Below are 27,497 nucleotides of genomic sequence, written 5' to 3'. Positions count from 1 at the left end.
GCACCAGCGCCGGGCGGAGAAACTGATACTTCGCGCCTGAGCAGATTAGGGCCCCGCCGCTCAACACCCCCACCCGCCACCTCACCCAGGCCAAGGGGGTTTCCTTGCAGAAACTACATTTCCCAGGGACCTCGGCGGAGGCGTCACGGTTCCCTAGGCAGGTAACCACCCGCGCGCTAACCCGCACGTGAGGATTTGGTTCCGTTTGGGTCGGACTAGGGAAGGCAGAGACCAACGAAAAGTTAACAAAGGGATGAGGAAGGTCAGTCCGAGGAAGTGGAACCTGATCCGGTGAGTAGAGCTGATCCAGGACGGCCCCCAAGGACTCAGAAAGAGGCGACAAGTCGAAAAGGAGCGTTCCTGAGGGAGGACCGCGCGGAGATGACTTGAGAAGGCAGCGGGACTATGCCTCGGCCACGGGGATGCAAAAAAACCTAACAGTGTGGCTTGGCGTTCGTGGTGGGGCGTGGTTCGGGCGATGAGTGGGGCCCGGGGACCGGGAGGACGGAGGTGCGGGCAGAAGGCCTGCGGACCAGTGAGGAGGCTGCTGCGGCAGTTCAGGAGGTGGCTGGGACCAGAGTGGTGGCCAGGACCAGAGTGGTGGCCACGGGACCAAGGGCACGGCGCGAGAAACGTCGACAGGTGGAATAAACTTGGTTCTCCACGACTTATCAGGAGGAAGGAGCTGGATGCCAAGGAGTCTGTCTTGTACAACTGGGTGGTATTTATTTTTGTGGACAGTATTTTGCGGAGGCGGGCAAGGATGAGGTAAAATATAGAAAGATCCGACTGGAGATACTTAGTTGCCTTTGAATTTTCACGGAGCTCGGGAAGGAAAGATGAGAGAGTTTTAACTTTGTCGGTGGCGGAAAAAAAGCCAAGAATGGACCTCTTAGTGAGCAGTGTCAGTGACTTTACTTACGTAACATTGTGGCATTCTGTTTTGGCTTTTACTGAAGATTTCATTCTATAGACACTTTTGGAGCATTTATGTGTCAGGCATTGTTCTAGGGGCTGGAGAAATAGTGAAACCCTGAACTTATGCAGGTGGAATTCTACTAGAGGGGGTACACAATAAACAGAAAATATTGATGAGGTAGTGATGACACATTGAGGCTGTGTTACGGTTTAGAGTGTGACGGGGGTGGGGAGGTGGGAATTATTTTCAGCAGCGTTTTGAGAAGTTCTCTTTGAGGAGGTAACATTTGAGCAGAGATTTGAATGTAGTGAGGAAGGAAACCATGTGCATATCTGGGAAGAGAACAGATGCTGACCAGAGATAGAAGTGTGCTTGGTGAGCCTGTGGTTTAGCAAGGCCAGTGTGACAGGAGAGGGCATAGTGAACAAGGGAGAGTGGGAGAGGAGGTTGGAAGGGTAAGTAGAGGGCTTGAAGGACATCGTAAAAAGTTTGCATGTATTCTCTGTGTGACAGAAAACCATTGAAGGGGTTTGAGCAAAAGAGTGGCTTGGCTGAACACATTTTGACAGAATAACCGGTCCGCTGTGGGGCGAACAGGCTGTGGTGCGGCTAGAAGAAATACAGGGAAACCAGTTAGGAGGCTGTTACACCAGTGGGGGTGGGGTGGGGGGAAGAGAGAGCCTCCTACAATTATATCACCTTCCTACAAGGCATTTGCTTTGAGAGCCTAAGATAATTAAGGGTTGTGGATGCCATGCTAAGGAGTTTGGATATTGTTCTGTTTTCAGATATATAAGGATAATAATAAAATATTTATTGAGCACTAAATATGTGTTGGGCACTTTCATAAGCACTTTACGTTAGTATTGCATGTAATCCAAAGCTATGAGGTTTGCACTGTTAACAAATAAGAAAACTGAGACAGCGATATATTAAGTGCCTTGCCCAAGGTCTCATGTCTAGTAAGTGGGACCAGGAGTCCTGCTCCTGCCGATAGAGGAAAGGTGCAGAAGTTTCCTCCTGACTTGTTGCCCAGAATGGCTGAGCACTGACATACAGGGGCCCGAAGCTTCCAAAACTCCTGAAAAAGTAGTGAAACCTTCTACTGACCCATTTGTCTGACCCATTTCTCCTGCTGCTCCAAGTGTTAATATTTTACCAGTTTGGGGTTACTGCATCCATCTTAGGCTTCAATACATTTTATTCTTCCTATCCCCCTTGTCTTCTGCCTTCTTTTGAGCCTTTAATTTTGCTACTGTCTTTATAATCTTCCATCTGTTTTCTACCCATCTCTCTGCCTCCTTCTTCCCCTCCATTTCTGTCTTGAGATCAGGTGGGGAACAAGAAGATACATGAAGAGAAAGGAAGAAGCTGGATGCAAGGGAGAGACATTATTTAAAATCTTAAGTTTCTGAGGTTACAATTAATTCAGTGTTTCATTCCTCCTTAGTCCTTGCCTTTTCTAATTCCATAGAGGTCCTGTAGCCCAAAGAGACCAAACTGCTCAAATTCCAAACACTCAGAGTCCATGGGGAACCTCCTCCATTGCCACCCACAGATATCTTCTGTACCCATCGTTTCTTGATTCCCACCTCTCCCAGTGGAAAGTTTCCTTCCTCCTGTTGAAAAAAGATCCCTGCAGCCTCCACCTGTGCCCCAAATCTTATTTCCCCACTTTGAGCTGCACATCCCCTCCTTTCTGCACCTTCAGACTCTCCCATGCAGTGATAAACATGCTCAGTTCTTCTACCTTAAATCATACAAATGCTCTTGGCAGATTATTCATTGGCTAAATCACCACCTTTCTCAATCCCCCCTTTTCCTTGCCTACCTCCTCTATAGAGGCTGAAAGAGCTAAGTACTTATTTTTTTCAGCCTCCTTTGCTCCTAGCCTCCATGCAACACAGCTGTGGTCAGTGAGGTTTAGGCAGAAGTCTGCTGAGGGGCTTCTGGGAAAACCTTTTCTGATAAAAGGCACAGATGTTGCTGGTGCTACACACCCCCTTTCTTCCTGCTCTGAATGCAGATATTTTACCTGAAGCTATAGGAGCCATCATGTGACATGATGAAAAAGTTATGAAACTCAAGGCATTGAACTATTTTGTCTGAACCAATGCCAACCACCTCCAGATTTGTTATGGGAGAAAAACAAATCCCTATTTGCTTGTAAGCCATTGTTATCTGGGCTTTCTATTATTTGTAGCCAAAAGCTCTTCTGATATATACACCCTCTCTCAACCACAATCTCTCTCTAGTTATCTTCCTAAATCTCTCCTTTCTCAAACTACTAAGTCCTTTTCAACCTTTAAGTCACTCTTCAACCCACTAAAATTTACAGAGGTTATCAATAACCAAAACCAAAGGCCATTTTCTATTTTTATCTTACTTTAATCCTCTGTGGCATTTGAAAATATGAAATGTTCCTATCCCTATGCTAAAATTCTTTTTTCTATGCCACCACCTTCTCCTGATTTTTCTTTGTTTTTCATTTTTCTTTTGCCTGTTGTTTCCCCTCAGCTTCTACTGATGATGCCTTCCACTTCCTTCAAAGACAGTACTCCCAAAAAACCCTTTATCACTGCCCCTTCTACTTATTCTACTGCCTATCAGGAATCTTCACTTGGATACCCACAGACTCATAAAATACCCCCAGACCAAACTCACCATTGCCCCACAAAGTCAGTCAACATTTTGTGTTCTTAATTATGGCACCCATCCACCCAAATAAATTCAAGTGCTCACATTTAATTGATTACATTACCTAGATTCTGCCTTATTATTGCTTGAATTCTTCCCTTCCTCTCCCATCCCACTGCCAGTTTCTCGGTTCAGCCCTTAGAAAACAAAACAATCTTATGCAGTTTGATTTCCTAATCATATTTAGCACCTATTTAGCACTTATTAAATGTGTATAAAATAAATTGCCTTAACTATTCTCATAACTATAGATCTATAAAATCTTTCTCTATGATTGTTTTGAATATGTTGTGAGTAGCAAAGATTTTGTTAATATGTCAAATTTTCATGTCTGTTAGTGTTCAGCCTCTTCTGCTTTCCACTCTGATAGTTAGAGTACAACACAAAGATGTATTTGAATCCTATGTACTCAAAGACTATATTTGTTATATTGTTTTCTAAGTAATTAGCTTATTTAACAATAGTTTAATGACTGTTAATTAAGAACTTAAAACAGCATGCTATTGCATTAAGATTTGCACAATTATTCTATCATCTGGTAGCAAGCAGCCAATATTTCAGAGGAGAAAATAACAGGGAGAGGGGGAAGGACATGGAGGGATAATAGAAGTTGGTAGAGGTAGAGAGTTTTGACTCAAAACATTCAGGGAAACCAGATTATGGAATAGGAACATCTAGATAACATATATAACATGGTGAAAAATCAAGCATATTTATGTTTGTATCATTTTAGATCTTATAGGGATCTTGGAGCCTTCTAAATCTAAAATCCCTCATTTACCAAATAAGGACACTGGGACCTGGTGAAAGTAGGTGACTTGTCCAAGTTAGTGGCAGATCAGGACTACATACCAGGTCTTTGGGCTATCCAGTTAAGCACTCTCACATTTCCTCTCCAGTGTGAAGTCTCTGATGTCCAAAGGAGAATCTGCAGTATAATACAATAGAACTTATCTTCAGCATGAATCCTCATTGCTTAGAACATTAGCTACTTAAACCTGGTATAAAGTTTTACTTTCTGAATCAAGATTTCTCCACTTTTATATGGTTTCTCTGCAGTGGTCTGTATTTCTGATATGGTATATTATACTTCAACTAAAAGATTACTACAATCGTTACATTTATTAGGTTTCTACATCACATGACTGATCTGATTATCACTGAAGGGTTCACCACGGTGAAGGATCCCATGGAAGCTTCCCTCATGTATGAGTTCTCTGATGCCGTGTAAGATTTGTACTCCGACTGAAGGCTTTTCCACATTCATTACACTGATAGGGTTTCTCTCCTGTATGAGTTCTCTGATGCACTATAAGGGATGAATTCTTAATGAAGGCTTTTCCACACTGATTGCATTCATAGGGCTTCTCACCAGTATGAATTCTTTGATGCTCAATAAGGTATGCGCTCTGGCTGAAGGCCTTTCCACATTCACTGCATTCATAAGGCTTCTCTCCAGTATGAGTAACCTGATGTACAGTAAGGGATGATCGCCCAGTGAAATGTTTCCCACATATCATACACTCATAAGGTTTCTCTCCAGTATGAATTCTCCGATGCTGAGTAAGAGATGAATTCTTACTGAAAGCTTTCCCACACTGATTACATTCAAAAGGTTTTACTCCAGAATGAAGTCTCTGATGCTCTATAAGGTATGTACTTTGGCTAAAGGACTTCCCACATTTGTTACATTTGTAGGGTTTTTCTCCAGTATGATTTCGCTGATGCAGGGTAAGAGCTGAACTCTTACTAAAGGCTTTTCCACATTCACTACACTCATAGGGCTTTTCTCCAGTATGGCTTCTCTGATGTACAGTAAGATGCATACTTTGACTGAAGGCTTTTCCACATTCATTACATTCATAGGGTTTTTCTCCTGTATGAGTTCTTTGATGCACTGTGAGATTCATACTTTGGGTAAAAGCTTTACCACATTCATTACATTTGTAGGGTTTCTCTCCAGTATGAATCCTTTCATGCTGAATAAGGGATGAATTCTTGCGGAAAGCTTTTCCACACTCTTTACATTGATATGGTTTCTCTCCAGTATGAGTTCTTTGATGAACAGTAAGATTCATGCTCTGACTGAAGGTTTTCCCACATTCGTTACATTTGTAAGGTTTCTCTCCAGTATGAATTCTTTGATGTATGGTAAGCGAGGAGCGTTCAATGAAGTGCTTCCCACATACATTACAGTTATAGGGTTTCTCCCCTGTATGAGTCCTCTGGTGCTTAAGGAGGGATGAACTCTGGCTGAAGGTTTTCCCACACTCATTACATCCATAGATTTTCTTTCCTGCAAACATTCTTTGAGTTTTAATTAATTCAGCATTTTGTTTAGTGTCTTTTCCATGTGAATTCCAACTGTGAGGACTTTTCCCCACAGGAATAGTTTGTTGTGTATCAATGATTGAACCCTGACTGAAACATCTTTCAAATTCATTACCTCCACATGTCCTTCTCACAGTGAGGGTTTCCTTATGGGTAATGTGCACTTGGCCCAGATGTCTATCCTGGTTTTTCTGTTGCCCCTCTAACCAATTATCAGGTTCCCAGGTTTCCCCTAAAGAAGAATGCCAGAGACCTTCTCTTTCCATTATTACCCCATAAGATAAATCTTCAGTAATTAGGGCTTTGTAGTTGACTCTTTGGTTTCAAGTCTTATCTCCCAGTCTGAAAAAAATAAAAATTCAAATACACATTGGTTTCTGTGCTGAAAACTGTATAAGGCAGGAAGAAGAGAATGAAACTGAGAATAACTATAGGGCACATCTGAGAGCTTTCAAAGATGTCCCTATAATTAGGAAGAGAATTAGAAGGGAGGGAAAAACAGTGAGCCGTCCATAAATAACAGGGAAACTAGAAGCAGGGTAAGCAGAGGAAAGAGTGAGCCTATGCAGGAGGGATAGATACTGAAATCACTGACCACTGGACAAAACTAAATAATGAAGATGGAACTAAGGGAAGATATACAGATGAGCTGGGATTGGGAGAGGCAGATCACAAAGCCCTGGAACATTTATCTGGTACTCCTACCAGCAGTTTCTTCCCTCCCGAAGGCTGCCTATAATTCTGATACTAAATCTTCATAAAACATCACAGTGTGACACAGTGAAAAGATTGTTTACCCTAGAGTCAGACAAACGTGGGTTTAAACACTGGCTGTTAATCACTTATCATCTTAAGTAGTTGTTTCTCTGAGTCTGAGTTTTCAGAGATATAAAATGAGGATAAAATAATCTGATAAGGATTAAGTAAATTAATGTATATAAACTATGCTTAGGGAACATACTTGTCTGGAACATAAAATACTAGAACATACTTGAAACTTAAACTCTCAAGGGAGGATGGCAAAATCTAAAAGCTCCTCTGCTCCACAAGGAGCATGTGATTTTCTCACTCTCTTTAGGTAAGAGAGTCCTAAAGGGCCCTACCCTTTCCTAAATATCCATTCCTTACAGATAAGAACTGGTGGCAGAGGCAGGTAGGGGAGAATCTGTTGAACTGCTTGAGATGGGGCTGGAGGAAAGGCCTTGTAGCCACTCAGACTTTATTTTCTCAGATCCCATTTCTTATCCCAGACAAAACATCCTGGAGGCAGAGGGGCAGAGGACAGGGACTACAATCCAAGAATCACCTTGTCGGCTTGATCAAAATTATCAACACTGAACCAACAGACCAAAGGTCTGTGGGCAGGAGGTTTACTATGAAGCAAAAGATACACATGAACTGGACTTCCTCCTTCCAATCTGACCTGGTTACATAAAACAGAAAAAGTGGAAAGCCAAGCAGGCTCCACCTGTAAAACACACACACCACCAAGTAACCTCAGAGAGGACCTATCCAGTCAAGCATGAAATACCAACAGGCAACACATGAACTGGAGGCTGCCTCCTGCCCCACTTCACTCTATCATATCCAGCTATCCAACTGAAGTTCTTTGAGATCATTCCAAGTGCTACCCAGTAAACAACATAAAGGACATGGGACATCTATTAGACACACTGTTAGACAAATACAATGTCCAGACAGACAAAACTATTCAAAGATGAATGACACACAGAAAATATCAAATTTGGAAACTAGGTAGAGGTTCAAGAAAATTTTAAAATAATAAAAGCAGGAGAACAAGGGGTTGGGGGGAAAGCATTAAAGCCAAATGGGAGAATAAACATTGGAAGAATAAATGCTTCCAGTCATCAAAAGATGTGAAAAAAAAAAGATGTAAAAAAAATAAAAAGTTACATACTGGGAGAAGGGATTTGCAACACATGACCCAAAAAGAGCTCTAGAACTTAGACTTGGAAAACAATATCTGTTTAACACTAAGCCCACTAGAGAAATGGACAGAAGACTTGAATAGACACTTAAGAAAAGGAAACCTGGGGACTTCCCTGGTGGTGCAGTGGTTAAGAATCCGCCTGCCAACACAGGGCACATGGGTTTAAGCCCTGGTCTGGGAAGATCCCACATGCTGTGGAGCAACTAAGCCCGTGCACCCCAACTACTGAGCCTGCACTCTAGAGCCTGTGAGCCACAACTACTGAGCCCACATGCCACAACTATTGAAGCCTGCGCGCCTAGAGCCTGTGCTGTGAAACGAGAAGCCACCACAATGAGAAGCCCACGCACCGCAACGAAGAGGAGCCCCTGCTCGCCGCAACTAGAGAAAGCCCATGCACAGCAATGAAGGCCCAATGCAGCCAAAAATAAAAATAAATAAATGTATTTTAAAAAAAGAAAAAGAAAAGGAAACCTGAATAGTGAGTAAACATAAGCAAAGATGCCAATCCAACAGTAACCAGGAGAAGGTTGAGTAAAGCCTCAGTGAGATACTATTACCACATCCACCTGAGAAACAAAATTCAAAAATTCAAACTGACAGCCTCAGAATTTAGAAAGATGTGCAGTATGGGGAACTTCACATACTGCTGGTAGGAGTGTAATTTTGTTCAAGTATTTGAAAAACAGTTTAGCACTACCTAGAATGTAGAACAGGCACACAGACTATAAGATTTAGCAAATCCACTAGTAGGTACATACACTTAGGTAAATCTATATTGTAAAGTTTCACCATGATTCATAATTTTTAAAGTAGCATTGTGTACAGTAGCAAAAAACTGGAAACAACCCAAATGTCTACCAACAAGAGAAAGGATAACTAAATTGTCAAATACTTATACAAGAGAAATGAAAACAGTGAATGTTACGGATTTCACGTCTGCCTCTCCCCAAAATTCATATGTTGAAGCCTAATCCCCAGTGAGACAATATTAAGAAGTGGGAGTCTTTGGGTCATGAGGGTAAAGCCCTGATAAAATTAGTGCCCTGATAAGAAGTGGCACACATGAGGGAACTTGCTCTATTCTGTGAACCAGGAGGAGGGCCCTCACCAAAAACCCATCCATGCTAGCACCCTGATCTCAGACTTCCAGCGTCGGGAACTATGAGAAATAAATGTCTGATAAATTCAGTCACCTGGTCTATGGTATTATGTTATAGCAGCCTGAACTGCTTAAGACAGTAAACATTAATAAACTAAAGCCACACATATCAATATAAATGAATAATTTAAGCAAAGTCACAGAAAAATAAATACAGTAAGAGTCCATTTAGATAAAGTTTAAAAACAGACTATAAATATATTGTTCATCTGTGGATAGCAATACTATAAAGAAAAGCAAGGGAAGGGATTTATCACAGAAGTGAGAACAGTGGTTATGTCTTGGGTAGAGGAAGAGGATGGGAATGAGGAGGTGCATATAAAGCTACTAGGGTACTAGCAGTGTTCCGTTTCTGAATCTGAATCTGGGCTCTGGTGCCTGGGTGTTTTCTTTTGTTATTATTCATTCATTTTTATCATCATGAACTATAAAAAAAGCAGTACGGTTAAGACAACAACTTTGGAGCCAGACCACCTGGCTCCATCACTGTTAGCTGTGCGACCTTGGGCAGATTACTTAACCTGTCCTGTGCTCCAGTTTCCTCATCTGTTAAATGGTACCTATCTAGTGTTGATATGTGAACAATAATTAGTTGATATTTATAAAGGGCTTAGAAGATTAGGCAGGTTTTTGCTAAGTAGTACCCATATTTTACACATTCTTCTGTATATATAACATTTCAAAAAACAAATGAGAAGAACAACAAAATATTTTCTATTTTGGAAAATATTGATCATTTTAAGTTGAAACATATACTGCAGAAAACTTAATAGTAAGGGTTCAGTGTATCTTCATGGAATTTAGAGACCTAACTTAAAAAGTTACCTCTGAAGATTTGTTAAGAAAAAGAAAAAAAATAGACTGCCCTACAAATTTTTTTAAAACTGGCCTAAGTGATCTCTCCAAGAACATGGGATGGCGAAGGACAGTGGAGTCATGTCTACAAAGGATTGAGGAAAAACTGATGTGACTCAAGAATTCCACATAGCCAGTACTCTATACATGCATAGGAAAAAACAATACATGTTCTTAAATATGAAAGATTCAGAAATTGCAATACTCCTAAAGCATTCCTGAAATGTTACTTAAATGTTTATATGTTTGAACAAAGGATTTATCCAGGAATTCCAGACTGCTCACTATTAGGAATCTAGTAATATATTAATAGGTCATGGAAAAAAGGGCATATGATCAACCTGATGGATGCTTCAAAGTGTTTGATAATATCCAACATCCAATCCTGATTCAAAAACAAAAATATTAGCATTGTACCAAGCATAAAAAGAAAACACTAGAAGAATTCACACTAAAAAACAGAATCAAGGAAAGGATGCTTACTATTACTGCAACTATTTAATATTGTTCCAAAAGTGTGACCACTTTTAGACAAATGAGAGGGGAGGAAATTTCATTTTTCCCAGATTACATAACTGTCTCTGTGGAAAACATAAAATTGTTAAGGTGGCTTTACTCATATTAGTGAAGTATTGAAGCCTGGAACTGAGCACTAAATATCAAAACCATAGCTCTTTCAGGATTGGACGACATTTCCAATCCTTACCATTTTGCTCTCATTAAATAAGGACCTGTAACATGCACAGCTTTATGCTTGGCCACAATAAGAGGTCAATGATTGTTAGAGGTTATCATTATTATTTTATGTCAAACAATATACAGCTCTCTCTTCCGTTCCTTTATTCCTAAGCAGTTCTTTCAAGTGATGGCCCATACTCCCTTATAGTCTTAGAATGCCTAGTTAACTTTAGGATTTATATTAACTTTGGTACTCATCAGGACGTAAGAGTCCCCAGGACCAAGGGGTATGGGAAAGCACAGCTCTTTCAGTATTTATGGCTGGGACTGGCCATAGTAGAGGCCAAGAGCCTGCAGAGTATTTGACCAGGGGTTGGGGGCCTGGGTGAGAGACTTGGGCAGCAGGCCCTGCTCTTCCTAGAGCAAGCTGATTTCTTTCTTTTCTCCTTTTATATTTCTTCCAGCCTAACAGTTAAGTTACTCCTTCCATTCAACCAGACTATTTCAGTACTCACCTGACTGGACTTCCTACGTAACACTCTTACTACCCTAGAGTGCATTCTCCACAAAGCAGCCAGATCGATCTTCTGAACATGATAAATCATTCATTCAATAACTATTTATTGAGTGAGGCACTGTTCAAGGTGCTAGGGATACAGCAATGAACAAAAGTGCCCTGGAGGAACTTATATTTTTTTTTTTTTTTTTGCGGTACGTGGGCCTCTCACTGTTGTGGCCTCTCCCGTTGCGGAGCACAGGCTCCAGACGCGCAGGCTCAGCGGCCATGGCTCACGGGCCCAGCCGCTCCGCGGCACGTGGGATCTTCCCGGACCGGGGCACGAACCCGCGTCCCCTGCATCGGCAGGCGGACTCTCAACCACTGCGCCACCAGGGAAGCCCGGAACTTATATTTTAGTGAGAGGAAGAAGGGTAATCAACATAATAAATAAGTAAAACACTTAGTATTTAAGTGGTATACCTTATGGAAAAAATAAAAGCAATAAAATGGAAATAGGGAATATGATGGGTAAGGGGAAAAGTTTGTAATTTTAGATACAATCTTCAGGAAAGGCCTCACTGACAAGGTGACATTGAAGACAAGACTTTAGGGGCCAAGGAGGGTGTCACAGGACTATCAAAGGGAGAGCATCCCAGGCAGAAGGAACCACCAGTGCTGAGAGCCTGTGCAAGGATGAACAAGCTTTTTGGATTCACCTACATTGATTACAGTCTTTTAGATTAGTTTTCCTACTGGAAGCAAAGATATGTGCCTGTACTAACCATTAATGAGGCTCATTATGAAGGTGGCATGAAGGTACATGGGGACTCGGTAAGAGCACATAAATTCTCTCCCTTTGTGTGTGCATGTGTACACACATATACATTTACTCACACAGGGAGGTAAATCAGATGATACCTGGGGAAGAGCTGAGCACAGCACTTGGTTGCCGCTTTCCCCGCTTGGTTTTGGACAGCATAATGAGACTAACTGGCAGTAACATCAAAGAAAATCTAGAAAGAACAAGATCTGGAATTTGCATATCATCATGTTTTCTGAGCTCCGTTCTCTTCCTCCACTTTTCTGTGTCTTTATTTCCTTCTCTCCAACAGGTACCTCTCTGCTCTTGTAAATACATTCAAGTCTCTATCTCAGTAAAAGACAAATCGGAGGCATTCTACATCTGACTTCTTTCAGGTCCTGCCCTTTCTTCCTTTTCCTTCAAAGTTAACTTTGTTGAAAGGATAGTCTGTACTTAAAAGTCTCTCTTTTTTGGGGAAGTGGGGGGCGGGGTGGTGGTGGTGGGACTTGTCACACGGCTTGTGGGATCTTAGTTCCGTGACCAGGGATTGAACCTAGGCTCTTGGCAGTGAGAGTGCAGAGTCCTAACCACTAGACCGCCAGGGAATTCCCCATAGAAGTCCTCGTTTACTTCTTCACTCTTCTCCCCAGGCACATGTCCTGCAGCACCAGAGTGCCTCCCTGGGTTACAGGCCACTTCCTCTACACTAAGACCAATAGCGTTTCTCATTTCTTACTTGGCACTGTTGCACTCTTCTCTGTTTTTCTCTCTTCCCTTGGCCCAGCTCTCCATAACTCTCTCCTCTCCCTCTGACCACTTTTTCTGTCACTTTTGCTAGAGCATCTTTGGCCCCCAGTCAAATGTTATTCCTCAAGATTCCATCCTTGCTGCTTTGCCCTTCTTATTTGCTCTTCCTGATAATTAAAATATTCATTGATATGAGTGTAATAAATATAATTTTCAAAGCTATAGTTTTACCTGATTACTAAAAATTCTACTTGATGTCATCTAGTATTCACTCAACAAAGATATTAAATACCTACTCTCGCAGACAACATGCTAGGCAGGGGATATAAATAAAAGTAAGCTCAATCATGACAATTCAGTGAGCCTACATACTAGTGGCTAGATAGATATTCAGAGAGACAAGAGAAATACAGTGTGAAATGTAATCATATGCAAGTGATAAATCTTTAGGATTCAGCCCAATAGAGAAGTTGGAAGGTGGGTAAAAAACTGGGAGAGGAAAATCCAGTATGAGCAATAGCTTTGTTTGCCTTTGATGCTTCTAGAAAACCCACCAACATGACAGTGAAAGAATGAAAAAGTCATAAATAAATGCACTAAAATAATCTAGGGAGCAAAATGCTGCAAAAGAAAACCAAAACCAAAACAAAAAACCCCTACCAAAAATATAATTTATATATCCTCATACAGACAAGAGAAGTTAATACATGCATTTTAAAAGATTGCTATTAAAAAAGAAGGAGCACTTAGAGATGAGAAGGCTCATAGAAATAAAAAATATGATAGCAGAAATAAATTTTTTCACAGGACTGAAAGACAAAGTTTAAAGAAATCTTCATATCTCACATTTTCCCTTCAAACAATGCCATGCAATTTACCACAAGGTCTTTGCACCTGCTGCTCCCTGTGCCCAGAATCTGCTCCCACATGACCATCACTTTGAGTATCTGTTCAGTAGTCACCTTAAAGAAGAGGCCTTCCCTGATCACCCCTATAAAACAGCACTCCTATTAACTGATTACTTCCCTTATGATGCTTTGTTTTTCTACACAGCACCTGACTCTATGAATAGTCGGTCCCTCCCTTCTTCCTTCCTTTCTTCTCCCTTCTCCTTCCCTGCCTTCTTTCTTGATTAATTTATTGTTTCCCCGACTAGACTATAAACTCCACGTGGAAACTCTGCCTGTTTTGCTCATTGCTCTACACCCAATGTTAGGAACAGGGCCCAGTGCTCAAAAAACATTTGTTTGTTATTTATGTAAGAATACAAATAGCAATAGTAATTGAATCCACAGAAATCTGTAATAAGGTTAATTAAAGCTACCTTAAGCAATCATTCTATACCTAAAAATTAGCATGAAAAGCATAAGATAATATCCAAAGTTGTACAATATGTAGCAAGAGCCAGAAAAATGTATATATCCTTTGACACAGTGGCTCTTCCAGAATCCTGTTCTTTAGAAAGCTTAATGGAAACAAGCAGCGATGGTCACAAGATGATTTTTTTCCTATCAATGTTTTTTTACTGATTTCTTTTATTGCTCTGTACTTAGATAGCCATACACTATCCAGACACCAAAAAATATCTGCCTAACTCTTTAAACAGTGTATGAAAAGAAGTGATCAACACTTTCACATGAGTAGAAAAGATAAAGGTGTAAAATGCATTTTTTCAGAGAAAAGTCACGATAACATCTAATAAAGAAATTTCAGTTGTGAGGGGGATTAGTAGGCAGATAACAAAGATTACGAAGCATTAAATGCTTAGAGGAGAATGGGATTAAATAAGTAGTAGATTCAGATTAAAAATTTAGGAATGAGAAAGGAAATACATAAAATGTAAGGTTACTAGTAAAAAGAACAGGGCTAAACTCACTCGTCATTTGTTTTTAAATGAAGACTGTATAAAACACCTATATAATTCACAGGAAGAGAAATGTTAGTCTCCTTTTAAAAAGCTGACAAATGTTTAAATGAATAATGGAAAGGAAGCTATGGATATAGGTAATGGCCGAGAAGATTCACGAAAGAAAATAAAGAGAATAAAGTAGAGCGGGATAGAAAGACAGAGATTGAAAGTACAGATGAGGGAAATCCCTGGTGGTCCAGTGGTTAGGACTCCATGCTCTCACTGCCAAGGGCCCGGGTTGGATACCTGGTCAGGAAACTAAGATGCCATAAGCTGCGCAGCATGGCCAAAAAAAAAAAAAAAAAAAAGTAAAAGATGACACAAGAGGAAATAATAACTGCTGATATTTACTGAATGTTCAGTATGTTCCAGGCAATTTAAAAGAGTCACAAACGTAGTAACTCATTTAATCCTCATAAGATATTACCTCCCACTGAGTTAAGGACATACGCAAGACCTCGGCAGGATGAGTGACATCAACAATGCAGAGGCATTTGAGAAACACACAGCAAATGGTACAGGTCTCAAGAGACCCAGGGACCTCTGTAGTGGTTTCTCCCCAAGGTGACACTCATGGAACACATTCTTGCAGCCAGATGCTTACCTGGGGAGATGCACCCTGGATGTTCTTTTGTCATCAGGCTCAGTTCTCAATCCAGCTGAGATATCACATTTGGTTTAGAAAGCTGATGCCCTGCTCGGGAGGAAAAACACTAAATTTGACTTCTGAACTGAGTATAAAAACCACTCCCAGCATATGTCTTATCCCTTCATCTTCAGGGCTTCCGTAACAAAGGAAGGTGTGGCTTCTGAGATTTCCCAGTTTTCCATTCTCTATAGAGAAGGCCTTTCACCTTGAAAGACAGGACACTAAGGAACTACCCTAAAACAATGTCCTGTACTATCAGGATTTCAAGTCCAAATTCACAAATTTCAGAGGCTGTACAAGATGTCAATAGTGGGGAAGATGGCAATAGGTAGGTCTTGAGTTACAAGGAGAAGTCCTTACCCAGCGAAACCAGGTTACTGTATCACTTTCCCATACAAGTTCCTCTGAGCAGAATTTAGATTGGACCCACTCCTCCCAGGTAAGTTCTACAGACACATCCTTGAATGTCACTGATTCCTGAAACTATAAATTTCTACTGAACAAAGGATTATGCCAATATCACCCTTTATGGAAATTAAAAAACAAAAAACAAAAAAACAAGCAGCATTAGAAGGACAGAAGAGATCTGTGAGAGAAAAATATTACCCTCCAAAAGAAACTAAACATCTGCAACAAAAACCGACATTATCGTGAAATAATCAGAGACAAATACACAAAGTGCTCTGACATTTAAGGACAGGAAGAGGAGGTATAAGGAGTCATAGGGAAAGATAGTGAAGGCTGCTCTAGATTAGCACTGGAGAAGAGTAGGTGGTGTTCTGATTGTATCCTATTCACCCCATTGATGAAGGAGGGATTCCCCACCCTAAATAGCACACGGTGACCGAATATATGACACCCAGCACTGGACAGATGAGCCTGACAGGAGTTCATTAGTCACAAGTTGGCCTCACAATCCCACGCCATGCAAGACCACTCGGGGCCTGTACTCAGGCACAGTGAACCGCAGGGGCTGTGGGAGGCAGACTTGGTACTGACAGGAGGCTGAGGTGACCCTTGGTTCCCACGGGAAGATGTGACTGGCTTGTTTGAACACTTTCGTGGGCTGCTAGGGAGGTGAAAACCATTAGGTTGAGGATTAGGAGGGATGTACCTGGCCAGGCTGACAGGGGAGCTAGTTGGGTGTGGAGCCTTTCCCAGTGGGTGGGGGCCTATCCAGGGAGAGCAGGGGAACTCACAACGAGGTCTTTGGAGCTCCCTAAGGCTCAGAGTTGTAGAAGCAGCACATGGAATTTTAGGCTTTACAATCACTGGGTGGGAATTCCAGTTAATGCGGGGAAAGCATGTGCAAACAGAATAAATCTAGACTGTGGTTGGTCTATGAGACAACCAACAAAACACCCAGCTGGACTTGAAAATGGCATTTCAAATTTATAAGCCCATTTGAGCTTTGTTTTCTAGCCCTTAGACTAGGAAATAAAACTCTGTAAGCATTCACTATCTGTTTGATGTGTATGACGGTTAATTTCATGTGTCAACTTGACTGGGCTAAGGTATGCCCAGAGAGTTGGTAAAGCATTATTTCTGGGTATTTCTGTGAGAGTTCTCCCATTTGAATCAGTAGACTGAGCAAAGAGGTGGGAGGGCGTCATCCAATCTGCTGAGGGCCCAAATAGAACAAAAAGGCTGAGGAAAGGTGAATTTGCTCTCTATGCTTGAGTTGAGATAGCCATTTTCTCCTGCCCTTAGACATAAATGCTCCTACCTCTTGAGCCTTCAGACTCAGACCAGGACTTAACACCATTGGTCCCTGGATCTCAGGCCTCCGCGTTTGGAGTGGGACTGCAGCACTGGCTTTCCTGGGCCCTACGAGTGTAGACGGCAGATCATGGGGACTCTTCGTCCTGCATAATTGTGTGAGCCAATTCCTCATAATCTCTTTCTGTATATCTACATATATCCTATTGGTTCTGTTTCTCTGGAGAACCCTACCTAATACAAGGAGGGAACACTAACTGAGTGGCAGTTACCATAAATGATAACTCACATTGTACTCAGTTCTGTACTAACAGGAGGTTCGTATGCCTCAGCTCATTTAATCCAAAGGACAACCCGCTAAAGTGACAGAATTAAAGTCATCACTTTACAGATGAGGAATCTGAGGAACAAAAAGGTTAAATAACCTCTCCACGATCACACAGCTTGAACCCAAGGCCATCCAACTCCTCATGTTGTGAGAAGGCCAAGAAAAGACCCTAGCAATCCTCAGCAAGAGGAAGAGCGAGAGAAAGACAGAAAGGGAGATGGAAGGAGACTCAGGATTGAAGCTCAGGAGAAAGAGGGTTTCAAAGAGGAGGGACTAGTCAACACTATCAGAAGCTGCGTGGGTCAAACAGAATGATGATTGAAAAGGATCTGCTGATTCAAAAATTAGCTCATTTCAGAAGAGTCATGAAGGAAGAAGTCAGCTTACAGTGGAGAAGATAAGGAAGATAGGATCAGGAATCAGAAGCAGCCAGATGAAATTACTTCAAACTTTTTGTGAAGATGAGAGAGAACACTGTATGAAAAAAAGTAAGGAATAAGTCATGTAAATAAAGCAATGGAAAAGGTTTTCCTTTAAGGACAGAGAGCACTGTAATATGTGAAAAGGCAAAGGGGAGAAAGTTAGTGGAAAGAAAAGGACTGGAGAGACCAGAGATGGAATGAAATCAATTTCCAAGCAAGTTGTGTATTTTACATCCTACTGGCTATGAACTCCAGAAAAAGTGTCAACCCTGAGGCACAGAATTTATCATATATCTTTCTACCTCATTATTTTCTCCTAATACTTTTAAATCAATATATCAAAATAACAAAAATTTGTTAAAAATCACTGACAAATAGTGTCAAGAAAAGTAAAAGTAGCTACTAGCAGGATATAAATACATGGCAGAATTTTCATCTTATGAAAGGAAGAAAAGGAAACAAGAGAAATCATCAGTTCAAAAATTTAAAGCAAGGAGAAGAAAGGAAACAAGAAAGCATAATAAAGACAAATCATTAAATAACCAGAAAAAGACTTGATACATGCATAACAACAAATGTAAATGGGCTGACTTTGTCTATTAATAGACAAAACTGTAAAATTGGTTTAAAACACAATTATATGGCACATACAAGAGATACACCTAAAACACAAACCAAAAAATTGTTAAAAAGGGGTGGTGATAGAGACAAGATATAGCAAACAAAAGCAAACAAACAAAAAGGCATGGAGGAGACCATATCAATATCAGATAAGGTAGAATATATGTGGAAACAAAACATAAGCCCCTTCTTTCTGAAAAACAACAGATCAGAAATATGACACTCTTTCCAAAAATTACTCTACTTTCAATAAATTAATTACAAGGCAATCGTCTTTTTAGCTGAACATATTGGGCAAAATTAAAAGCCCAAACTCAGACTCCTATGGGCTATATGCTGGTCTTCCCCACTTCCCTAGATTCTTCTATTCCCTAGATTCCCTTAAGTGCAGAACCTACCCACCCCCAACCTCCAGCCCTCGTGCTGCAGAGCTTGTCCCTACTATGTAACGTACTATGGAGCCCTGGGTAGATTAGTACAGAAAGGCATTTTAAAAGGCTGAAGTGAAACTTAACTATCGTTCATAAAATGTATTTGTTGTTAATCCCTTAAAATGTTTTCTGCCTTTCTCCTTTCCACTTATTATGCGTTTTTTCTCCCCAGCACTACATTAAGCACGGGGTAACTCAGGGTGTTTGAAATAAGCAGCTTCATGGGTTTATCTCCTTTATGCAGAGGTTTTCTTAAACCTAAATCACAGGCTTTTTTGATATTGTTATTCTTTAAAAAGATGAATTATCAAATGGAATAAATAGGGATATTTTAATAATGAAAGTATACTTTATAAAGAAGATAAAATAGTGATGAAGTTTTAGGCACCACAACAGCAAAGTGTCTTCAAATATAATTCTTAGCAACCCAATTTCTTCTTTTTTTTATAACAAAGTCACAATCATGGATAAATCCCAATCACAGTGCAACAAAAATGAAACACCTCAGAATATACTTACTAGGAATAAGCAAGAGCCTCACGATCAAAGTTAACAAAACCCATAATGCAAGATCCAAATAAAATGAAGGGTAATTTTTTTACTCAGTAGGAAGAATAAACATTGTAAATATGGTAATCTTCCTCAAATTGATACAGATTTAATGAATCCAAATCCAAATTGCATATTTTTTCTTTTTAACTGTTTCTGTTAGAACTTGATTATAGTTAACAAAATTTGACCCTAAGGATAAATGTATAACAGTACAGTAACCAAAATTTTGAAAAGAAAAACAAGGGGGGGGGTGGATTTTCTTTATAAAATAACAAAATAAATTCTAAAAGAAATAGTGTGTTACTATAGTAGAAATAGAGCAATAGAACAGAATCCAGAAAAATAAACTCATGCATGTATGTATGTGTGTGAATATGTTATATGTGCACATCTTATATACATATATAAATTTAGTATATTTTAAAGGTAGCATTTCAAATAAATGGAGAATTAGCAGATTATTCAATAGATTATTTCAACAGATTTACAACAGTTTGAATGCTATCTCCTCAAAGGTGCCCCGTCACACTCAGCCAGGCCACCCTGCTGCGTGGCCATCACAGCACGTAACCTCGTCCTCAGCAGTATTTCTTCTTCACTGCTGCCTCCTCTTTCTAGAAGAGAAGATCCAGGAGGAAGGGGTGTTACCTGTTTCATTCACTGCTACCTTCCTAGCACCCAGAACGCTGCTTAGCACATGGTAGGGAGGTGCTAAAAATCTGTTAAATGAAAGGATGGATGATGAAATGCCTCATCACACCATGTTAAATGAAGCTAGAATACAACCTCACATATATATAATAAATTCCAGATAGCTCAAGAATCTAAATTTAAAATGATAAAACTAATAAAAAATGTAGAAAAGTATTTCTATAACCTTAGGGTACAGAAAGCCTTTCACAGCAACGATCCCAAAGCCAAACAAGGGAAAAGGAAAGTTAACTGCATAGGACTTCAAAACTTATTTGTAGAAGATTATAAAAAATTTTAGAAGAAAAATGACAGAGGGCTTCCCTGGTGGCGCAGTGGTTGGGAGTCCGCCTGCCGATGCAGGGGACACAGGTTCGTGCCCCGGTCCGCGAAGATCCCACATGCCGCGGAGTGGCTGGGCCCGTGAGCCATGGCCGCTGAGACTGCGCGTCCAGAGCCTGTGCTCCGCAACGGGAGAGGCCACAACAGTGAGAGGCCCGCGTAATGCAAAAAAAAAAAAAAAAAAAAAAAAAAAAATGACAGAGAACAAGAATGACAATTTATGGGAAAGGACTAATATCCACATTATATAAAAGGCTTCTTTTATATATAAACAACTCAATATAAAAAGGGGCAAAGGATATAAAAAGCTATCTTAAAGGCTAGAAGAATGTATATCCATAGTTATTTTTGAGGATTTGAGACCTAGAAATATATCTTATGGCCTTAATTTTTTCTTAGAACTATATGCCTAATATTTATATTCAGAAAAGGAAGATAAAATTTAAAGGCAAACACAAGTCATACTCGGGCAATTCACAGGCACATCACTGGCCAATGTAGGAAAGATGAAAATATTAGTAAAGATGACAAAAGGAATACAGCTCTAATGCTGCACTGATACCTCCTAAATCAATCACTATACTCTTCGAAAGTGTCAAAAGTCATCAAAGACAAAGACCGAGAACTGTTCCAGGTTAAGGGAGACTAAGGAGACAGGACAGCTAAATGCCAGATGTGACCTGGATTAGTTCCTGGACCAGATAAAGGACATTTGTGGCAAATTAGGAGTAAGGTCTGTAGATTAGTTAACAGTAGTGTATCAGAGTAAGTTTCCTCATTTTGATAATTATATTTTGGTTATGTAAAACAGGGTCCTTTGCTCAGCAAATGCCTTTTGGCTAAACTATTAAATATTTGTCAAGTTAATAATAGCCAATACATTCTCCACTGCATTCCCTGGGTGGGGCTCAGCACAGCCCTTACACTATATATATTTTTACTGCAGGCCTCAAGCTATCACCATTCCCACCCTCTGACACTATGACAGCCCTTTTGCTGGTGGGTCATGCCCCTCTCCCAGGAATGACCTTGCTTTGCTTATGCCTGAGTGAAAAATAAACATGTACCTTTTTTTACAAAAAAAAACCAGGGTCCTTATTTTTAGGAAACACATACTGAAGTATTCAGAAATCAAACCAGTGGTTGCCTGGGATGGGGATCGTGGACAGGAAGGGTATGGATACTTTCTGGGGTGATAAAAATGTTCTATAACTTGACTGGGGTGGTGATGATGTTGGTGCATAAATTTGTCAAAACTCAATGAATTATATGCTTTAAGTGGGTTATTTTATGTAAATTATACCTGAAAAATAAAGCTGATTTAAAAATTTAGTTAGTGCTATTTTAACTAAATAAAATAAAATCAAGGCTATTGACAACCATACCACAACCTACATCAACCAAAATCTTCTGAGTGCTCCCCTCTTAAAGCTTCCCCTCTTCCAGAAACTCCCTCTCTCTGATACCTATTTTTGTGAGTTATGTTGCCTTTTAAAACTGAGCTTGATAACACTGAGAAGAGAAAGTAGTACAAATAGAAATCACAACAGTTGGACTTCCCTGGTGGTACAGTGGTTAAGAATCCACCTGCCAATGCAGGCGACACAGGTTCAAGCCCTGGTCTGGGAAGATTACACATGTCACGGAGCAACTAAGCCCGTGTGCCACAACTACTGAGCCTGTGTGCCTAAAGCCTGTGCTCCTCAACAAGAGAAGCCACTGTAATGAGAAGCCCACACACCACACGAAGAGTAGCCCCCTCTCAAAACTAGAGAAAAGCCCGCACACAGCAACGAAGACCCAATGCAGCCAAAAATAAATAAATTAATTAATTAAAAAAAAAAATCACAACAGTTAGTGCTTGTCTTCATGAAGGCTTTAAACTGGTTCCTCTTGTAAATAACCAAGTGACATATTTAAGAGAATCCTAACATATGATCTTATGAATTAAAAAAAACCACAAGTCCTTTGGGATGGCAGACAAAGTTAAGTAAACCTAATCCTAAAAACAAAAACAACCCAAGAACTTAAGGTTTCCTGGGTAAAGTGCCCCGATGTCTTATTTCCTTTTCCAGAGAAGGAACAACTCCAGGTTCTAGCAAAAACTAGCAGGTTCCATTTTCAAGCAATCTCACAGGGCAAAAAAAGCCTAGGCTCCTTACTCACTTATTTTCCTCTATGATTTCCTCTAGCTGACGACACTGCTTTTTTTTTTTTTTTTTTTTTGGTTATGCGGGGTCTTTGCTGCAGCATGCGGGCTTTCTCTAGTTGCGGTGAGTGGAGTGCGGGTTTCTCATCACAGTGGCTTCTCTTGTTGCAGAGCACGGGCTCTAGGCACGTGGGCTTCAGTAGTTGCAGCAGGCAGGCTCAGAAGTTGTGGTGCTCGGGTTCGGTAGTTGTCGCTCACGGGCTCTAGAGGGTAGGCTCAGTAGTTGTGGTGCACAGGCTTAGTTGCTCCGCAGCATGTGGGATCTTCCTGGACAAGGCATTGAACCCATGTCCCCTGCACTGGCAGGCAGATTCTCAACCACTGTGCCACCAGGGAGGTCTAACACTTCTTAGAAAAGCTCTTATCATGGCAACTCCCTTATTTAAATTCCTCTGACTCCTCCTCTACTCCCATGCCTTCCACCCCACCAAACACACAAACTCCTCCTCCCTGGTACTTGACCCCAAACTGTATCTGATTCCCTCTCCCTTCCAGTCCCTTCTACCTTCACTCCACCTCTAAAACTTGTCTCCTACAAATTGGCACTTGCCATCTACCCCTACAAGGATCAAATTACGAGCCACTACAGCTGCTGACTTTCAACATCCCCTGAAAGGAGTTCAGGGTGGAGATCAGCACTCTGCTCTGGGAAAAACTGTTAGTACAGGTCTTCAGATAGATATTTTCAAAAGACAATTTTATGAGCCCAATTCTTATATCTCCTCACATCTAGAAAAGCACTAAAATCCTTCATGGTGACGTCTGCTCCTCGTGACTAGCAGTAACCTTCACGAGACTAGCAGAAACCTTCTACAAAAAAAAAATATGTGCTTGATTGCATGCACCTCCCCCACCTCACCAAAATCACATATATACTGACCTTCCCCCCTGCTTCTTTGGAGCAGTTTCTCAGAGCTATCTGAAATGCTGTCTCCCAGGCTATAGTCCTCAATTTGCCCCAAATAAAACTTAACTCACAACCCTCATGTTGTGCTTTTTTTTTTCAGTCGACAAACTCTAAAACACCAAGTTAGTGGCTGGAATCACGCTAAGAATGCCTACCACTGAGCTAGTACCTTCAACATTCCAGGAACCAAAGCTGGGCTCTTTTTACTTACATTACTTATTTCATTTAATAATACCTACTTCATAAGTTTGTTGAAAGTTCAAATGAAATAAGTCCGGTGAAATTCTTATCAATGTCAAGTATGTGGCAAACACTCAGTTAATGCTGTTATTTCTATCATCACATGAGGAACAGATGCTTCAAGGGAAGTCAAGTCACTCGCCCAAGACAGTGCAGCTATTAAGTGGTAGTCGGAATTTAAACTTGGGACACTCTGACTCCATTACAGCAAATCCTCTCCAGGTATCCCTACCCAACCCTACTTCTGGCCACCACACTGATCTTCTCTCTTTCCAGGTCTTGGAACACTGACAATGTGGGTACTTAACCATACTTGTTCTTATTATCATATACATGTGCAATCATCATGACTGTTCCTTGTAGAGATGTGACCTCTTTTATGTTCCCTGAAAGTCCATAGCCCTATAAGCACCAGGACCATCTCTCACATGATTTTTGTTCCTTTTCTGACACTTGGACAATACCAACAGCTCAGCAGGCCAAGGCATCCTGCTGAATAAGGAACTGGAAGCTGAGAACCTAGCTGAGGGATGCTGAGGGGGAGTTTTGTGGAAAACATCCAACATTCAGAGATCTCCATGGCCTTGTTTTCTGTGGTGAGGCCCACCTACAGTACAGGAACAAGGAGTAAGGGAGAGGTTTAAGAGAGAAAAATGAGCTCACCTGAACTCCCAATAGTAGAGGCCCAGCAGCCATTGCCTTCTCCTTCCTTCCTGTGGTGTCCTTCCCAGGCGGTGGGCAGGATCAGAGGAGGCAGAGCTGAGGGAAGGAAAAGATGTGAGAAACAAGACTCCAGCAACAACAAAAAATATTGAGAAATGGAATACTGCCTTTATCAGTAAACAAAGGATGTCACAGTCATCAGCGATTGCAGCCACCACCAGTGAGCTGGTGAGCCCTGAGGGAACTTAGAAAGGAAGAGAATACCTGTCATCTAGCAGCCATCAGACTGCAGCCACTCCCCACAGTGAGCCCTGAGGAAACTCAGGATGTGAAAACACAGGATACTGGCCCCACATAGCTGAGGTACATATCAAAGGAATGATTTCAGTGAACCCAGACTCTTACATCTTCCCATACATAGAAAAGTGCTAAATTCCTCAACTTGAGATATCTGGTTTTCTTTAATTAACCATAATCTTCTGACATTCAGACTACCTGCCCTTTGTTGCAAAACTCCTATATATCCTGCCCCCGCCCCAGCCCCCACCCACCCCTCGCCTCCTTGGGGTAGTTCTCTCAGGGTTACTTGAGATGCTGCCTCCTGGGCTTGAAGTCCTAAAAATTCCTGCCAAATAAAACATAACTCTCAACTTTTAGGTTGTGAATATCTTTTCTCATCGACAATATAATACCTACAGATAAGCCAAATAAGAAGTGTATAGTATTAATGTAGAGAAAACTATACTTTTTATTTATTAAGCTTATTTAGATGTATAAAGTAAGCTGAACAGAGAGAGACATACCATACTCCTGGATAGGATGTTACAGTATCCTAAGTTGTCACTTCTTTGAAATTAATTTATAAACTTAACATATTCCCAACCAAGTTACAGCTAAATAATAATCTTGTAAAGTTAATTATGGAAAAAATGATTTTTTTAAAAAGTTAATTGTGTTGTATAACAATGGATGTGAGAACTTGCCCTCCAGATATTATAAAGCTATGATAATTAGAACACAGTGTTACTGTATAGTGTCACTCATTCACCAGATATATTATTGACCACCTACTGTGTACCAGGCACCATTCTTAGGGCAAGGGATGAATACAGCTGTAAACAAAATAGATAAACTCTCTACCCTCGCAGATGTTATAGTCTACCAGGGAAAAGGGTGAATAGAACAAATTAAAATCCTACCAACACAATCAGTTCAGAAAGAAAATTTATATATAAGAATTCAGGATATGAAAAAAGTTGCATTTCACATCAATGAAGAAAGGATGAATGATTCAGTAACTTGGAACAAGGACTTACCATTTGGAAAAGAATAAAAATTTACATATAAAGTGAAACTAAAGTACTACAAGAAAATGAAGATGAACATTTTGTGACATATGGAATAGAAGACCCCTAACAATGATGTCAAAGACCCAAACATGAAGGGAAGGTTTGCACATCTGAACATATGAAAATGTAACATTTCTGCATAGAAATTGGAAATATACTTGTGTATCAGACACAATTTAAAAACACAATGCAAACTGCATAAAAATATTCACTAGTTTTCAATAAGCAAATCTAAACAACCCTATTGTTTGCACCTCTCAGAAAGTTAGAGAATAGTAACACTCAGACTTGCTGTGAGTCAATCAGGCACCCTTACCTTGCAATGTTTATTAAACTACTACTTTTCTAGAGAGAATAGGACAGGAGGTATCAAAAGCCTTACAGTATGATCTAGAAATTTCACTTGAAGATTTATAGAATGAGACAAGAATGCAAAGATATATGTAGCCAGATGGCCTATATTGTTTATAATACTAAACAAACAAAAAACCCCACAACAGCCCTGAGAAAGAACACAAAGGCCTAAAGAGAGGATTAAATATGGCACAGACATACTTTTCCTCATGTTCATTAACAAGCAGACTTAGCTGTTCTTAAAAATTGGTATAAGTAGATAGTTTCAAAACTTACAAAAGTTTATTCTGCATCTTAAGTGGTACTACACAGATTAAAATATTTATTAAAAAATCACGGAGCTTAAGACTTGTGCACTCATTTTTGAAGTAAATGGAGAAAAGAGTACTAATATCCATATATTTGCTTAAAAACAAAGCGTTTCTGTGTTTATACGTATATGCATGCCGACATGCAGATTCTGACAGTTTTCAAATGATTTTTTCCTTTTTGCTCCTCTGAATCTTCTAGTTGTCCTACAGTGAACTTTTTTTTTGGTAAGAGAAAAACTGCTTTAAATAAATAAATAAATAAAGGAAGAAAAGAAAGAAAAGGATTCCCTGAAGCAGAAATCTGCACAGGGTTGGCCTCCCCATGCTTACAGAGAGATGAGTTAAGGGGAGCCCACGCCATCACCCTTAGGAATCGTAAATCACTGAGGGCGGTCCCCGAGATGCGGTTTACACAAAGGGCAGGTGCTGGAGCCCGGAGACCCGCACCCTGGTCCAGCATCCCCCGAGACTTTCGAGGTGGGTCCGGGGGACAGCCCGCGACGGGGAGGAACCCAGGGTCCGAGAGACTTCCAGAGCCTTCGGTCCCTCACCTGCCCCTGGGACCCGGGGCCGCCGCGTCGGGTCCCCTGCCCTCGCCACTCGGGGGACAGGTGGTGGAAGGACCGCGTCCGGCGCCTCAGCTCTCGGTGTTCCCAACCCGGCTGGGCCCCCGGGGCGAGAGGAGGAACATCTGGAGCTAGAAGCCCGGCGCTGCGCAGGGTCCGAGAGGTCGCGGCCCATCTGCAGCCCGCCCCGCCCCGCCCCTAAGGGGCCTGCCCGGCTGTACTGGACTCCTCCCGCCAGGCCCTCCGACGCCCTCCAGACCCGGTGCCTCCCGCCGTGGCCCCGCACTCACCCTCTCCCAGCAGGAGCCAGAGCAACCAGCGGACCAATGCCGCCCCTCCCAGCATCTCCACCCCGGGGAGCCGGACTACATTTCCCACAAAGCTGCGGGGGCGCGGCGCGGGCGTCAGGAGTGCGCAGGCGCGGGCCTCGGATGGTGGGGGGAGGGGCGGTTCCAGCGGGACGGAAGGTGGTGGCTTCCCGAATGGCTACCTCCTTTTGGTGGGGTTGTGGCTTGCCAAGCCAGGAGTTGACTGCGCGGTAACCTTACCCCGGCAACCCTAAAGAAGCCTCTCATTAGAACCTGTGGGTTCCTA

General features: G+C 41.2%; 1 protein-coding gene across 1 annotated transcript in view; it reads right to left on the bottom strand.

Annotated features, from left to right (window-relative positions):
- ZNF454 (zinc finger protein 454) overlaps positions 1–27,269 on the bottom strand; it is a 51,965-nt gene extending 24,696 nt beyond the window's left edge. Inside the window, exons 1-4 of the mRNA XM_032626154.1 lie at positions 27,194–27,269; positions 24,324–24,419; positions 15,155–15,244; positions 4,823–6,289 (exon numbers count right to left, since the gene is read on the bottom strand). Of these exons, the coding sequence (XP_032482045.1) occupies positions 4,823–6,213 (1,391 nt within the window). The 5' untranslated portion in view covers positions 6,214–6,289; positions 15,155–15,244; positions 24,324–24,419; positions 27,194–27,269. The remainder of the gene's footprint in view (positions 1–4,822; positions 6,290–15,154; positions 15,245–24,323; positions 24,420–27,193) is intronic.
- Positions 27,270–27,497: the final 228 nt, after the last annotated feature.

The sequence above is a fragment of the Phocoena sinus genome, chromosome 3 (assembly GCF_008692025.1).
Source record: "Phocoena sinus isolate mPhoSin1 chromosome 3, mPhoSin1.pri, whole genome shotgun sequence".
Lineage (NCBI taxonomy): Eukaryota > Metazoa > Chordata > Mammalia > Artiodactyla > Phocoenidae > Phocoena > Phocoena sinus.
This window is presented reverse-complemented; position numbering and strand designations above follow the sequence as displayed.